The 16,893-nt window shown below is 39.6% G+C and overlaps 1 protein-coding gene across 2 annotated transcripts in view; it reads right to left on the reverse strand.

Annotated features, from left to right (window-relative positions):
* The window catches only part of LOC121276595 (cytoplasmic dynein 1 intermediate chain 1), a 312,746-nt gene that overhangs the window by 242,784 nt on the left and 53,069 nt on the right, over window positions 1–16,893 (reverse strand). For both annotated transcript variants that reach the window (XM_041185192.1, XM_041185190.1), the window contains exons 5-6: window positions 15,062–15,121; window positions 14,551–14,663 (exon numbers count right to left, since the gene is read on the reverse strand). In XM_041185192.1, coding sequence (XP_041041126.1) covers window positions 14,551–14,663; window positions 15,062–15,121 — 173 coding nt within the window. The remainder of the gene's footprint in view (window positions 1–14,550; window positions 14,664–15,061; window positions 15,122–16,893) is intronic.

Here is a 16,893-nt window from a genome sequence, read left to right on the forward strand (position 1 = left end):
AGTGGTCAATTGAGGGAGTCTTCTCAACCATGCTGGCATTTTATCATCAAGGGGGGTGGTGCAGGGTCCTAGCTGCATGGGGAGCCAGGCAGTCAAATTCCTCATCTTCCCCGTGGGTTCTGAGGGTGGGAGTTGGCCTGCTATTCAGGCACTAGAGACAGCCCCCATAGCAATGACACTTCCTGCCTTTATCAGCACGCCCCCAACGCTTGCTACACCTGCTCAACTGGCATCCTTTAACCCCACTTACTTGTTTGAGAGGGTGCACATCTATTATAGCATTCTTCCCCACTAGGTGCTTCCCCAGCTGTAGCTATCTCTCCTAGTGACACTGCTGAGGTTGCAGGCATACTGACCGGCCAGCAGATTTTGGGAACAGCCAGCTGTTGTTAATAGGGATGTCTACACTGGCAGATGCAGCCCCAGGTCTCGTTGACTGCTGAACTAGGGTGACTCAATACTGTTAGGCCCGTATGTGAGACCCCTGCCACCAACACTAAATTCCAGTCAAAGCATGATAGTGGAGAGACAGAGGCCTTGGAAAGTGTACAGCACAGATTCACCAGAATGATACCAGGGCTTAAAAGGGTAAATTATAAAGACAAATTGTCTAAACTTGGCTTGTGCTCACATTAGATGGTGATCTAATCAAAAGGTCTTTAAAATGATAAAAGGGATTTGATAAAGATATATAGACAAAGAAAAACTATTTACTACGGTGCAGGATTCCAGAAGAGGATAGAAGCTTAAAATTAAAGCTCATTCATTTAGGAGTGAAAGCAGAAAGCATTTTATCATGCAAGGAGTTGTGGAAATCTGGAATGTCCCTTCCCCTACCACCACCCCCTCCAAAACATTGTAGATACTGGACCAATTGAAATTTCAAAGAGTGAGATTAATAAAAATTTTGTTAGATAGGATTATCAAGAGATGTGCAAAAAATGTGAGCAACTGAGGCACAGGTCACCCATGTGCAATTGGCAAACTAGCATCGAGGGTTGTCGATTACTGCAGAGAGATTAGCGAGGATGCATGCACCATTTTCAAAGAGTGTCATCCTTTACTTTTCTGAGTGTCATTTCTGCACTGTGGAAATTATCTTCTTCTGTACTGTAAACTTGTATTTCTGCAGTTTACAGGAGAAATCTGAAACTTAGCACCGCATGAAATGTACTTTTGCACTGTGTAAAACATGTTATTCATAATTTTATAAATTATACTGCAGTGTCTGAAAGAGCAAAATTACATCACTCCTTGCATTGTAAATTCCCAAGATTCCAACAAAAATTTCATATTTAAAACGAAAAAAATCAAAACACTGAAAATGAGTGGTTTCAGTTTCTAACATCATAGATGCTCAAAGCTGCAGTCTGGTTCCCAAAAAATGTGACTGCATTCACAAACTTCTCCCATTCTGCATTGTACGGAGGGTTAATACAAACACTGGAGTTGATTTTAGCTGGGGTACATGGAACCTGTTGAAATCATCAGTCCTGGAATAAAGTAAATGACTGACCTCAATTTTATCTTAACTAACTTATTTAAATTCATCTAGTCCGGCTCTAATTTTGCTTTGAAGTAGTTGGTTTGATTTGTTTTATCTGTATCTTTTGATTTATGTGCCTCAATGCATTAACATCATTTCAGATTTTAATGCTTAGGCTTCCCTAATCATCTCCTTATTGCTTACCCACTTAACATTTAGCACCAGTTTTGTTTTTCATCTGCAGCCTTTCCAATGCATCTTTGGGGTCAGGCTGGCCATAGTAATGGCCATGTTATAAAGCTTTAGCATAACCTTTTAACATAGTATTTTATTATTAAAAAGAGTTCAGCATTTATTAGCTTTAATACCACATTAGATGCAATGATTTTTAAAAATTACTTTTGGGTCCTTTACTAAATCTCTCAGTTACATATGCTCTGCATTTCTAACTCACATTGCTTTGGCCTATGCACAACACCTTGCACTCATCAGTGCAAAGTTTCATTTGGCATTTGTTTCTCAAAGTGCATAGATGATTCAAGTCCCATTGAAAATCAAGGGTACTAAGAGGCATGGGGCAAAAACAGAGTAATGAAGTTATGCCACAATCTCACAATGGTGGAACTGGCTTGAAGGGCTATATGCCTATTCCTAAATTTTCCTGCATCTTGTCTCTATTGTTCTTCCCACATCAATATCACCAGCAAATCTGAGTTATTTACATAGATTGGAAAATGCAATGATTCAAAACCCTGAATCTGGTGAGACTTCATTCTAATCAGTTTTGTATTATACCCCTCATGGATAATTCCAATCCTTTTTCTAAAGGGGACAGCTCGTCACACAGTGCCATGTTCAGCTCCCCACATCTTGTAGATTAATTCTTTTTTTTAAAAAATTTGCAACTCTGTCAAAAGCTTCAACACATTATCCATTATATCTGAACATACTTTGAATAAATCAAGATGTTTTCCTCTCAATTCATGTTGTTTCACAAGTCACTACATCATCTTAAGAACTACTAAAAAAAAACAATTTTTTAATAGTGTATGAATATACTGGAAGTGATGCTAAAACTGAGGATGTAGACATTTATCATATTTATCTTAGCAATTTGATAAATTACATTATTTAGCTTTCAATGGTCTCATCCATAAGTAGTACATGCAGTGCAGCACCAAGTCAGGTTTGATCCCTGCATGGAACTGAAATAGCCCATCCCATTTGTAGTTATGGCTGAAGCAGCATATCAAACTTGAACAAACATTGGCCATTGCTGAGTCAGAGTCAGAGAGAGAAAAGAAGAAACTCACAGGAAACCTGCAGAAAGGCCATGAAACAAGTATCCCAGCCCAAGAAAAAGGTCCTCTACAGTTGGACTTTTGGATGAGGATATTGTACCCCAGCATAAGCAATATTTAAGAATGGAGGGGAAAAAAAAAACTACAATGTAGTAGCTCCTTTCTTGAAAAATCAAAGCTAAATCCCACTACATTTACCCTCTTTTCATGCCCCGTACTTCCAGTTTCAAAGGCTTATCTACTCTACCCTTCCAAGGTGCAATGGTCTCTACCTCAATTGCTCCATGTGCAAATAGTTTTGTGATCCAATAACTGCCTAAGAAATTCCTTTATCTTTCTCTTCAATTTTAGTAACTATTTTGATACAAATAATAACTTGCAATTATATAATGCCTTTAAAGTAAGCAGATTTCCCAAAGTGCTTCACAGCAGTGTAGTCAGATTAAAATGGCCACCAAGACAGAGATGGAGAAATGAGGAGTGGGTTTTATAAAGGAGAGGGTGATGGAGAGACAGAAGGAGTGAAGAATATTAAGCACATGGATTTGGACGGCTGAAGGCCAATAGTGGAGCAGGATAGGGACAAGGAAGGAGGGAAAGAATGCATAATAGGCAAGAATCAGAGGAACAGAAGAATTTGGAAAGCAAAGTGTGGAGGAGGAATTGTTGGACTTAGGATTACAGTAATAGGGAGGGTCAAGGCATGAAGAAGAATGATTTGAGGCTTTGGGTGAACCAGAAGTCAGTGTAAGTCAGAAAGTAAAGTGACTTACATGCTGAGTCACCCCAGGGGGATTGGTGGGAAGGACTTGGCACAGGATAGGATATGAGTTTTGGATTAGTTGAATTTAACCAAGGAGGGTGGAGAACAGAGAACAGAAGTCTAATAATTATCAGTGATTACCCCGGTTACCTACTGTCTCAACAGAAGGAAATACTCTTTCTCTACTCACGCCATCAATGCCCTTCACATGAAAGTTTGTTGTAAAGATAGTCTTGGTGTGTGGTTTAAAACAGGCTCATAACTAGTGCTGAAACTTTGTGACAGTTAAGTATTACTGCTTTAAGAAACAGTGCTGCTCTGTGAATCTGATCCCTGTAAGGACTGAGTGTTTCTCAACGGTCACAGTCAATGCTCTTTTGTGATCCTGTAGTGAGATGACCAGTGCTATAAACTTCCTTTTCTCCTTTTTCTCCTTCTAAGGTGCAGCTCCTCACACTTGAAGGATACTTTCGCTCAGCGAGCCACCAAGAATAGGAAACTCATCCAGAGTAGCTTAAGTAAAACAAAAATTGAGCACTAAAATCTGAAACAAAAACAGAAAATTTTGGACAAGGTACAACAAGTCAAATTAGTATCTGCAAGAGAAACAAAGATGAACATTGCAGGTCTGACCCTTCGTTACTACTGAGGAACCAAATACCTGAAACCTTTGAGCATTCCAACAACCTTTTGTCTTTAAAGTTCACTACATATAGAAAAAATTCACACAGTAGGCAAACGGAATTGTAATTTAAAGTTTCCTGAGCTAGGGCCTCTTGCAGGTGGGCTTGTTTTATATTCAGAGCATTAGCATTATATTTTCAAAGTTTTTACTAGGGCAAGGTTACCAGAATGATGGACAACTTGCATATATTGGCAGATGTGGGGTACAGGAAAGTGGAAGGAGCACAAGCAACAAACACACACACCAAAACCCTGTTGTAAGCATAGCTAAAGGCAATGTCCAATCAAAGGGTTGTCACTGGTATACTCAACGAATAAATGAGCTGCTTTGACAGGAAATTCCAACAGCAATTCTAATTCTGATCAGGCTTCAGGAAGTGGAAAGAATAAAAACACATCAATTATAATGACAGGAAGTCTTAAATAACATGGCAAACAGCTGCTGCCAGTAAATGATGGCTTTTTTTTTGTTATTTAAGAAAAAGTAACGTAATACATGGAGAAAGTGAAAATTCTTACCAGGGTGGGTTTTAGTCCCAAAACATAATTTTTAAAAAAATAAAATGTGACATTTTTTTTTAAACTTACATGAACATTTTTCAGAAAGCTCCAATTTTGGTTTGTGGGTTGGGACACAGTTTCCCTTCAATCTCTATCTCACAAATGTTCACTCGCCAGAACTGGACACAGTTAAAGTGCAAATAAGAAGTTATAATTGGGGCTTTGGAGAGTTCAGGAAAAAAAAACTATTTTTTTTCTTGTCTAATGTTCTTTGCATAGTTGGTTCCAAAGTGTTATAAATGATGTTATGCTTGCAAAGTGTTTTGCAACATTGCGGTTGCAGGAAATTATAGTTTTGTTTTGATGTTAAGAACTAGAAGGGCAAGTACCAGAAAAATCAATTATTTCTAAAAGTGATCTTCCATTTGCCTTTTTGACATTTCCTTAAGGCAGTTTACCCCTGCCATGTTCAAGTGTAACAAGGCATCTTGATTTCATCGTTTTTTTTAAGTATTACTACAAAAATATGGGAAAAATCCAAGCTAAGAAGTTGAGTTTCTAAAACTTAATAACCACTTCTAAGGTCTCTGACGACAATCACTATTAGAGAAATTATACAGAATGTCTATATTTTCATTATTTAAAATTAAATCCAACATAACATCTGCATGTCTTTTGAAAAACTGCAACCATGTGGACCTCAACAAAATTACACAAATGCTGTTCTGCACTGGGTTTCATTTATAGTTGTGGTATTAAAATTACTTTTATAATTTTCAGACTTCTTTTTAAATGGACGCTTATTCATAGAAACAATTGAGCTCCACAGCCTGGGGCTACAAATTAAGGTGCAATCTTCATCAGTTTCCCACTAGCTAGGCAGACTGTTGCATGGTATACAAAATGGTTGTCATTTCTTTTCATTCTTAATTTTAAAAATGGATATTTATTAAATTCCTACACCTGAAACAATATTCTCTCTTGCTCAAATGCTTTTTGAACTAATGGGCACTTCCATTATTTTAATTCATTTCAAATTATCATCACTTGACTTTCACCTACAGTGAAATTATTTGATTCAATACCACTGTCCACAGGCACTTCACTGTGCAACCGAATGGTTTGCAATTCTACAATTAAAATACTAAAATTGATTCAAATGAGAAGGCCATTTGATCCATCTTAATTCACCCTCTAGAAAAATCTAGAATTTCCCAATCATAACACCCAAATATCTCAAATTATGCTAGGGTTTCAACCAGCATGACAGAAGCTCATTTTAGGTGCTGATCATTCTGTGTGGAGGAAAAAAAAACTTCTTGAAGACAGTCCTAATTTTTCTCAATCAATTTGAACTGGCGCCCCATTGCCCTACTGTCAAAGTCACATTTCAAGGGGTGCTCTACGTTGGCCTTTTCCATATCACTTACTATTTTACATGCATTCATAAAGGTCCCTTCTCAGTTGCCTCCTTTCAAGACTGAATATTTCAATTTTCTCCAGTCTATCCTCATCAATCAATAACCGCTGGATTGTCATTTGACTCCAAAGTTTTATTTGTTTGATTTGAGGGGAATATTCTGCCAACAGCTAACTTACCACAATACATGTGCATGTGCATGATAAAAGTCACTAGGGGCTAAATTGGATAGTCTTCGAAAATGGGCGTGAGGGCCATGATGCATGATTAACATGTGCCCGTTCAATATAATGCAGGCAGTAAGCCAACATCGTGCTGCCTGCTCATTACACTGATTTCTGCAGGCAGCCAGCATTAACCGCACTATTCAATGGCTGCACACAAAAGCTGGGGCCCCAATATGGTTACTTTTCAGCACTAGGAGGTGCAGGCTAGCTTCATGTAAAGAGACAGTGCATTGTGGCTGTACAAGTTAATCCTGCATCATGGTCCTCGTGCCCATCTTGGTGCAAGGGGTCAAATAAGGAGGTTCTGTAGCCTCATGGGGGGATTGGAGGCTCTCCAATGTGCTCAGATGGCAGTGGCAAGAGATAGCAGAGGAAGTCAATGCCAGGAGTTTAGCATTGGATGCAGTGCAGGAGAAAGTAGTCATGGTAAGTGAATGCATCTTCAAATGCTTAATCCTAACAACTGCACCAGTAGCTATAACCACTGCTCAATTCACCACATCACCACTTCCCTACCAACAATCTCCATCAGTCAGGAGACTGGCCTAACATTCATCTGCTTCACCTCACCCAGAACTCTAACCCCACAGGCTGAATTTCCCCCCCGTTGGGGGAAAAGTTGAAGAGTGAGTGCGTACAGGCGTGCTTCCGATCTGCGTCCCTGATCAGAGGCGCGCCACCATTTTACGTGGGCAGGCCAATTAAGGTTCGCCCAACGTGACGTCCACATGGAAACGCTATGCACTTCCTGGTGCGGGCAGGGAGGGGGAATCCCAAAATCGAGAGTGTGCTCTTTCGCTAAGTGCAGCCTCAGGGAGATCGGCTGTAAATGTAAAAAAGATAAAAATAGAAAAATAAAATTTCCTTAAATGTCCCAACTTATGTGATATTGTCACATGAGTTGGGACATAATAAAAGTTTTGTAAAAATTATGGACAAGTGTTTTTAAACCCTACATGAAATCTCATCCTGCCAATGGATGAGGTTTCATGTTTTTTCTAATTCCCACTGGGGCTCCCCGCCAACCTTAAGGTTGGACGGGCAGGTCCTTTAATTATTTAATTGCCTCTGTCAATGGCCTCAATTAGCCATTGACAGGTCGGTGGGCGCGCAGCTGATATCGCCTTCCTGAAAATTTAAATGGGGCGCAGTGATGTCAGGAGTTCCCCCCGACATCACCACGCGTCGGCGAGCAGGCCCCGCCTCCACTCACCGACTTGTAAAATCCTGCTGCACATGTGGGGTTGGATATACCAACAACTATTCAACCATGATAACCATACACCCACAGAGATTGCACGATAGTCACTTCCCTCTCTCTTGAAGGAGAACATGGCGCAAAACAAAGGCAGCAGCACTAACCAGAGGGAAAGAGGCATGTCTGCATATTCTAATCCTCATGGAGGAGAAGGTGCTGGCCATTAGTGAGGCCATGTCTAGTGGCAGGGCTGAAGCCATTGAAGATTATGGTATCCACATATATAATCCTCTCAGACACAATAATCTCTTCTGACTCAGAAACTGCTAGTAAAAGTATACACTTCTTAGTCCTAACCACAACCTTACCTTTGTCCCTTTTTCCTTTCTAATACTCAATAACTGCAGTGCATCAGAAGAAGGACGGTGAAGATGAAGACACAGGAGTACACAGTTTCACAGTTGCAGTCACCACATTAGATAATGATACTGCACATAATTTAGAGAACAAGATAGAAGGGAGATCTGCACATAGTGAGACACTCTGCACAACTGCACTGGGCCCAGGACAGGGGAAAGGGGTAGTGCTGGTGCCAACTCTCCAGAGGATGGTAAAGTTCAGACCTCCCTTCTGCAAATCGCAATTGGTACTAGATCAATTGTTAACTTTAAATCAGAGATCTATAGATTTTGTGTTATCCAAAGATATTAAGGGATAATGAACAAAGACAAGTCAGGTTGCAGATCAGCCAGGATCTCATTGAATGGTGAAGCAGGCTCATGGCTAAATGGCTTACTCTTGTTTCTAAGGTCCTATGTTCTTCAGCACTAGCCAGACTACTCCCTGCTCACTAGTGAAAGTTTAAACAACTATAGAAAACTTCCAAACCTCAGAATTGCACCAACAGCCAGAACAATAAACCAACAACTAACCTGTTGCTACATGCCCTTAGATTTGAACCAAACAGGACCAGGAAACTGCCTTTGTTTTTGAAGTAGCTGATGATCCCTTTAATAGTGCTCATGGAGGAATAAAGATCCTTAATGCCATTGAACAAATGGTCAACTGTATGAGGTTAAGAGTGGGCCTAGGCTAGAGGGTGGAACTCCAAAATGACAATGCTGGTGTTAAATCAGCATTGCATGGTGACTAATGTCATGATCTGCCTGCTCTGCATACTTCCAGTGAACAAATGCACACACTAACTCCTTTATCGATATGGTGACTGGTGCATTTCACACCACAAATGTGCGCACATGCCATGGACACCATTTTGGAGCCTGAAGGGACACTATGGAACCCAATTTCACTCCCATTACATTTAATTCATTACAGAGGTGATGGTACTATTTCTAATCCAACCAATACATAATTGCCAGACATAATGAAAAATTGCAAGCCTTCACTATAGAAGTAACTGATTTAGTATTAATTAAATAAAGCCAAAATATTTTTCTCATGATTTTTGTGACTCCAGGAGATACACATACTTGAATTCAGTTTACAATTATTTTGTACAAGTTGCTACATACTCCTACATTTGTACTAAACAGGACTTGGAAACTGCCTTTCCTTTTGAAGGCTTTGTCCAATTTTAGCTTCAAAGTTTAACTTCTAACCTTTGATCCTTCATGGTGATGTCATTGGAAACTAATGGCTACTATCTTCTGCCTAGATCTCAGTATTTTTGTCCTATTCCCATAATTATCTGGGCATTTTTGTTTTCATGGACTGGCACATTAATTCAGCAACAAATTATGTATGTAAACATGGAGAAAGAAATTAATCAAATAAAAAGGGAAATGAGGCTCTTGCCAAAGCAAGGTTGAAAAATTAACTCATTCTGATAACATCACCAATGATTTGATTGATTAAATCCATTTAAAATGCTGGTCAAGTCTAGCCAATCTTTCTCTGCCTTGATCATGTTAGGGTGGAAGAGACCAAAAAATAGGATTCCAGACCAATTTTGTAATTGTGCCTATTTTATGCAATTCCAGGCTCAAATAGTACAAACTCCCATTTTATGCACAGTTCTAACTCAATTATTAAATCGACTCAATGCCAAACATTGGAGCAGGAAAATAGAACAAGTATTAGGTGCCTCACTGGAATATGCAAGACGACTAACATCTGTTTAAAGCGGCCCACGGAAATGCCTGCATATCACCCATTCCGATATGGTGTCAGACATTTCTAGCAATAGGCGTAAGACATAGCCCCACAAAACAAATTTTTTTTGTCCGCTTTTCACCCAAAAGAGCACAGTACAATCCACTTTTGTACCCCTGCCTTAATCTCTGTAAAACATTGCCCCTGATCTTAAGACAGGGTTATTCTCAGCAAGTGAGCTTTGATTTCAGTTCCAACTTCAGGGTGCATACTTCTAAAAAAAATCTTTTTCAACTATCTTAATTATTGGCTTCAACTTGGGATTCACACAAGCTCAGATCTGATGGGAGCTTGGGTGTTAATTGGATGGGCTGTGCAGGATGACGAGCACTACAAAACTTCAGACTAACACAATGTCAATTACTATGTGTGAACTCTAGCCTTGTGTGGTTGCATCTCCATTTAAGATTTATTGATTAAAACGTGGGGATGCTTCTCATAGGCTTGTCAAACATAATTTGAAAAGATAAACTTGAGGCTGTAAAATATTCAATTTCCTATCTAACAAAATTACTAATTTCATTGCATTTAAATCAGCGCAAGAGGTTCCTTTAAAAAAAACCGTTATCTACCTTTCACAAAAGCTTTACTGTGACATTTAAGTTACCATATAAGCAAAGAATAATAAAACCACACGTCTCATGCCCATATACATCAGTATAGCATGACTCATCACAAAACATCCTGAAAGCATGACCTTAGGTCAATAACAGATCAATAACAGTTTTTAAAAAAAGCTGGTGAGAGATTGAGCACGCTTCCCACAAAAAGGTCAAATTCTTTGCAACTTGTTGGGCAGAATTTTGCCCTAGGTTGGCGGGCGGGCCAAACTCCGCCATCATTTTAAGTGGACAGGCCAATTAAGGCCTGCCCAGCAGTCTGCCCGACAGGAAGCATATGCGTTTCCTGTGTGGGGGGAGGGATTCCCCATCTGTCAAAGTGCACTCTTTCACACACTGCTCCCTGAGACTAAGTGCTGTCTCAGGGAGATTACTGACAGTGCTTCAAAGTGTCAAAATAGAAAAATTAAAAAAAATTTAACATGTTCCTCTCATGTGACAATGTCACACGAGATGGGACATGTTAATAAATTTCACATAAAGATCATTTAAGATTTTTAAAACGGACATGAAACCTCATCCCGCCAGTAGATGAGGTTTCATGTATTATCAGAAGCCCTCTGGGGCTCCTGGCCTACCCGCCAGCCTTAAGGTTGGACAGGCAGGGCCTTTAATTACCTTAACTATCCTGTCAATAGCCTCAATTGGCCATTGACAGGTCAGCGGGTGGACAGCTGATTTCACTGTCCGCCCGCCTTCCTCATTATTTAAATGGACCGAGATGCCGTCGGGGGTTCCTCCTGATGTCATCCCACGTCATTTTCCCAAATCGCCGACAGGAAAATTCAGGCCGTTAGATGGAAAGTGAGTTATAGCTCATCAAGGGCAGGATTCGGCTGAATTTGTTCTAATTGGGTAAGGGGAGGGCAAGCTTCACTTCAGCAATGGGGTCAAGATTTGCTGTTAGTGGGGAGAGGGAAAAGCCAAGTTTATACTTGGGTTGGTGGAGGGAGAGGCTGAGCTTCTATATGTTTTTGAGGTTGGGGTGGGGTGAGGTTGGGGTATTCGCTTTTGAATGGGTAGAAGGCCAGGGTTATTAATTGTACATTAATTATGTTATATTTGTCAGGCAGGTGGTGGGCATTAACAACAGATTCACTTGTGCCCCTGTTAGGCAAGGACTTAAACTGTGGTCGTTGGATTCGAAGGTATTTGCTTATAATTTGTAACTACGTAAATAAATGTTTATGAAAGCGGGTAAAGATTGGCTCCAGTTATATCCTTCACCAAATGGCTTTCTGAATTATAACAGAGGTCATTCTCTTTGCAGCAAGGAGGATCAGGCTTACTTAGTTCAGGGTTTAGTTACATTTCTTCTATATCAGGTGTATGGATATGAGTTTGTATCAACATTTCTTTTTGGAAAGTATGCTCATTGCATTTCCAAGATAGCAGGGTGGGTAGAGATGCCTACAGAGCTCCCGTTCAGTGGGAGATGGTATTGCACTTCTTTAACTGGGAGAAGGATAGCTTCTGTGCTAATCTCTATTCAAGTGGAAGTAATGCCCTGACAGTAGCTCAGCGAGGTTGGCTCTGATCTGACCTAACCTAAATGTTAGAATATTTTTATCCAATATAGTATCCTTTCTATATCCTCCTGAATTCGTTTGTGAGCCCCAGAGTGAGTGAGACAAAAGGAGAAGAAACAAGATTAATTTAACACCAACTCAAGGGAGTGTTAATATTTTTTGCAAGAAAAAATTGACACATACTTTGCAAATGCCTTTTGTTTGGAAAATTTGAAAAAAGTGAAACATTAATAGTTACATCAGTATCTAGCTTTTAAATTGAAGTAGCCTTATTTTATTGAAAGCTTTCAATAATCGCCACAAGAGGGTGCCATTTTCTTGCTTTTCAGAGTTACAAAATATGCTATGAAAATGACAAATATGGATCATGAAACAGTGTTGGGTCTATTTTCTATTAAAATTTTATTCCAAGTAAGCTGTTGACAATTATTACATATACTGTGTAAATTGATATAAATACTGTAACTGTAATGTTACTGTGATGTGAAAACCTATTAATGTATTCACTTAATGGAGTATATAATCAGGCTCCTCAGTAGCACATCAATACATTATAAACTTGACATTGGCAGCATTTGTTGACCTTAGTTTGTTCCATATAGCAAGGGTTAAATTTTTAATTGAATTATCAAATTTAAATATATTTAATTCATGGATTAAACATCAATCTGAGCTATAGGAAGTCTTTGAAATTTTTCTTCCTTAAACATGCTAGAAGCCAAACCATGTTGGTCAGCAACAATTTTAATCAGACTGAAGGGGTTTGTTTTTGCCATCTTGAATGCAACAAACTGGTTCTGGCAAAGATGATCTTTTTCCTCAATTGGGGGTTGAACACTATTTTATTGCAAGTTTACTATCTGAAGTATAAATGATGTACAAAAACTAAACCTGCATTAGGGACATTTCCATTGCTAGATTAGAAAAGTACGCATCTTCAATGAAAAATATTTATCTCAAATTTTCAGCTGCTGCCTAATCTCCCTCATACTCAATGATAATGGGCTCAGTAATCAAAGAATCAAATATGCCATATATTTCAGCTTAAAAAATGATCAAAGTGTTATTCCAGAAGCCAAATGCTTCCACTTGGAATTACTATGAGGTCGACCCTTAATCCTGGCTGTTCCACAGCAACACTCTACAAATTCAAAGCTCATTATTATCACATGTACATTTATCATATTGGAACCTAAAAGCCTTGTGTAAGCATGGACTTCTGTTGTCATGATTTTTGTTAACACACTTGATAACATTTTATGTCAACAATTACAAATGTTAAAATGGTGGGCAAACGTTTACAAGTTTACGATGGAATTATTCATATGTTAACTGTTGTCAATCACAATGTGGTTGCAGTTTCTGGCAACACAGGTGGGGCTTTCAAGCAACTTTAACAGCATTTATGTTTCTTCCATTTGGCTGATTCCTAAACCCAATTTTCAGTTTTTGCACTTGAAAATCTGGGCTTATGGAGACCCTTGCCCCTGACTGCACCATTTTTCCCCAATACTCACTTTTTGCCTCCACCCATTTACTCAACATTTTAAAACCTGGGCCTGAATCTTCTGATCGGCATGCGAGGGTAGGCCCCGCTCGCCGACGCGTAAAATGATGCGCGGTGACGTTGGCCGTGTGTCCCGACGTCACCACGTCATTCCAATCTTCAGTCCGGCAAGCATGCGGCAGAGTCGGCTGCGCACCCACCGAACTGTCAAAGGCCTATTAAGGCCATTAAATTAACTAATTTAACCGACTCTCAGGGCTGCCAATCCAACCTTAAGATTGGCGGGCAGGCAAAGAGCCCAGGCAGCCTTCGCATTTCACACAAAACCTCATCCAAGGGCAGGGCGAGGTTTCATGAAGTGCTTATTAATTAAATAAAAATTTTTAATTAAAATTCATTGACATGTCCCAGCTCATGTGACACTGTCACATGAAGGGAAATGTCTGAATAATTTTTTCTATTTTTTTTTGATGTTTTCATACAGAAAATAATCTCCCTGAGGCAGCTCTATGCCTTGGAGATTTCTGCGCTCTTTCACACACATATGCAAAAGAGCACAGGCCCCGACTCAGCCTCCTCCTCCCGCCCGCACAGGGAGCGCGTCACACTGGGCGGACCTTCGCCCGCTCGTGCCCAGCCCGCCCGACGGGGAGAAAGTTCTCCCACTGGTTTTCTACTCTTTCATTGTGTTTGTAGTCCTTTTCCCTCCGAAATCATGTCTGGCCAACTGATCCATTCAATTTCAGGCTGCATCCCACCATTCCCTGGTGGTAATGTGGTTCTGTTAGCTTTCTCTGGTGATGATGGCAGACACATGCATTTTAAATGAGAAAAAAAAGGTGATAGTACTTCACGAAGACACTGGTTACATTTTTGCAAAATTGCAAGGTCAGGAAAATTGCAGAAGATAATAATATGGCTAATAGCCATCAGTTCAGGAGCCTCAAGGGGCTTGCTTGTAGGATTGTCCCTTCTGGAAGAGGACATAGGATTCCTGAACTGGCTACAAGTCTCAGGTTTTAGTTTTAAAATGAGAATTTTAGTGGGTGCATAGGAGGTGAATGAGCCATGAGTAAAATACAAGTCAAATGTAGATCTCGAATTGCGTAGCATGTTTTGAAAATATTTGAAAAACAAGTTACCTTCTGGCTGGTGCGCAACAGGCGTTTGCGTCTCTTTGGAGTATGACACCACTTCTCGAGGTACAAAATCAACTTGTGTAATTTTTGAAATCACAAGTTTAGGCATGCGACGGCTGTATTAAATGGCAAAAAAGCCATATTTTCACATTAATTTTTTCAAAACCACAGTTTCTTTAAATTCAAAACACAATTTCAGAAACTAATCAATTCTATTCAAAGACCAGATTATCCAAAGCTAGGGTGTAACATTGAAGGTCGGATGCTCCTGCCATAGTTAATCTCAGTGACTTTTTCTAAAAGTAGAATTCATGCTACATCTATAAGTTCAAATAGATGCAGTAAGCTTACCATTTAACTTACTCATGTGGGCAGTATTTTAAGTGCATGGTTATGGTAAGATGACTTTTAAAAAATCAAATTATATTTGAATTTCTTTGTAATAAAGGTTAAAACATTATTGTATGATTACTTTATACAATTAATATGAAGAATAGTAAATACAGGTACATACCCCAAATCAGAGTCAGACTGTAGCTGGAGCACAGAAGGATCGGTATCCCATTGCAATGCTCTAATTAGTTCACCCGACATAAAAAAGAAAGGAGACATACATTAACTGATCAAAATACAAACTGATTAGACTACATAATGATTAACACCTGAGACAGCCATCATTACAAGATTTCAATTTATTGCCTGATGTATGAGGTTTTGCCATTCTCAAGCCATTCCTGCAGCTCAGGTAGGTATGGGGACTCAGCATGTAGTGATGGAGGAGGGTCAGCACCTGGCTTTGTCCAACAGGTACAAACTACTTGCTCCTTGTGTGGATGAAGAGAAGGACTGCAAGGTAGTTGAGTGGGTTGACCATGGACCAAGGTGAAGAATGGGTGGAGTGAAGAGGGATATGGGAGTGATAGGAGACAATATAGTCAGGGAGATAGATACTGTTCTCTGCAACCATGACAGGAAGCTCTGAAGGTTGTGTTGCCTGCCCAGTGCAAGGGTTAAGGACATCTCTTCATGGCTGGAGAGAAACTTGGAGTGGAAGGGGGGAGGATCCAGTTGTCATTGTCCATGTGGGAATCAACGACATAGGAACCAGGAATGATGTTCTGCTGCCTAAGAGAATTTGAGGAGTTAGGGTCCAAATTAAAATGCACAACATCAAAGGTAATCATCTCTGGATTGTTACCTGAGCCATGTGCCAAATGACATAGGGCTAAAAAGGTTAGAGAATTAAACACATGACTCAAAGAGTGGTGTGGAAAGAAGGGGTTTAGATTCGTGGGACACCTACATCAGTACTCAGGGAAGAGGGAACTATTCTGTTGGGATGGATTCCATTTGAACTGAGCTGGAACCAGTATCCTGGCCAATCGTATAACTAGGGCTGTGGACAGGTCTGTAAACTAACAGAGGGCATGAGGGAGGGTTTGGGCAAAGGGGGGCTTAGAAAGATAAAGGGTTGAGATATCAAAACAGTATAGTCATGTGGGTAAAGAGAAGCTGAGTGGGACAGGAAGGGACACAGAGCCTAACAAAAAAAATATACATCAGCAAATAAGGTTTAGCAAGAATAGAAGTAAAAAATTGAAATTAACTGTACTTTATCTGAATGCATGAAGCATCTACAGTAAGATAGATGAATTAGTGGTACAAATAGAGGTAAATGATTCATATTTAAATCATCATCACAGAAACATGGCTACAAGGTGATCAAGGGTGGGAAATAAATATTCCAGGGTATACAATATTTCTGAAAGACAGACAGAATAGCAAACGAGGTGGGATACTGCTTGTAGTAAAACATGACACAAGGACATCAGAAAGGATCTGGCCTCTGAAGCTCAGGAAGTAGAATCAGTGTCATAAAAATAATTATTTTCATAATATTATTGAAATGTATTGTCACCGGTAGGTTAATAGTGAGGGGTGTGTGTGTGTGTGTGTGTGTGTGAGTGTGAGTGTGAGTGTGAGTGTGAGTGTGAGAGAGAGAGAGAGAGAGAGAGAGAGAGAGAGAGATAATTGAATTGCAGGCAGCTAGTCTGGGTACTTTGATGTATCAGAAGGGAAACTATGTTTGAAATGCTAAATACGTAAACATGGCTGAAGTTTTAGAACATGCGGTGTGAAGAGTATTTGCATTTTTACATAAACCAGAGTCATGAATTTCAAAGAGATGGTAAGGTGTTACACTTAGCCAACAGAAGTTAAGCCAAATAATGTGTTTATTTTTCCCAAAGATTACTGATAATATGAGTACTATGAAAGATTTATATTATGGGAAAAGTAAAGTTGCAAATACATATTGGAACCATGCAATTTACATTAAAGAGGGAG

This window comes from Carcharodon carcharias, chromosome 3 (genome assembly GCF_017639515.1).
Source record: "Carcharodon carcharias isolate sCarCar2 chromosome 3, sCarCar2.pri, whole genome shotgun sequence".
Classification (NCBI taxonomy): Eukaryota; Metazoa; Chordata; class Chondrichthyes; order Lamniformes; family Lamnidae; genus Carcharodon; species Carcharodon carcharias.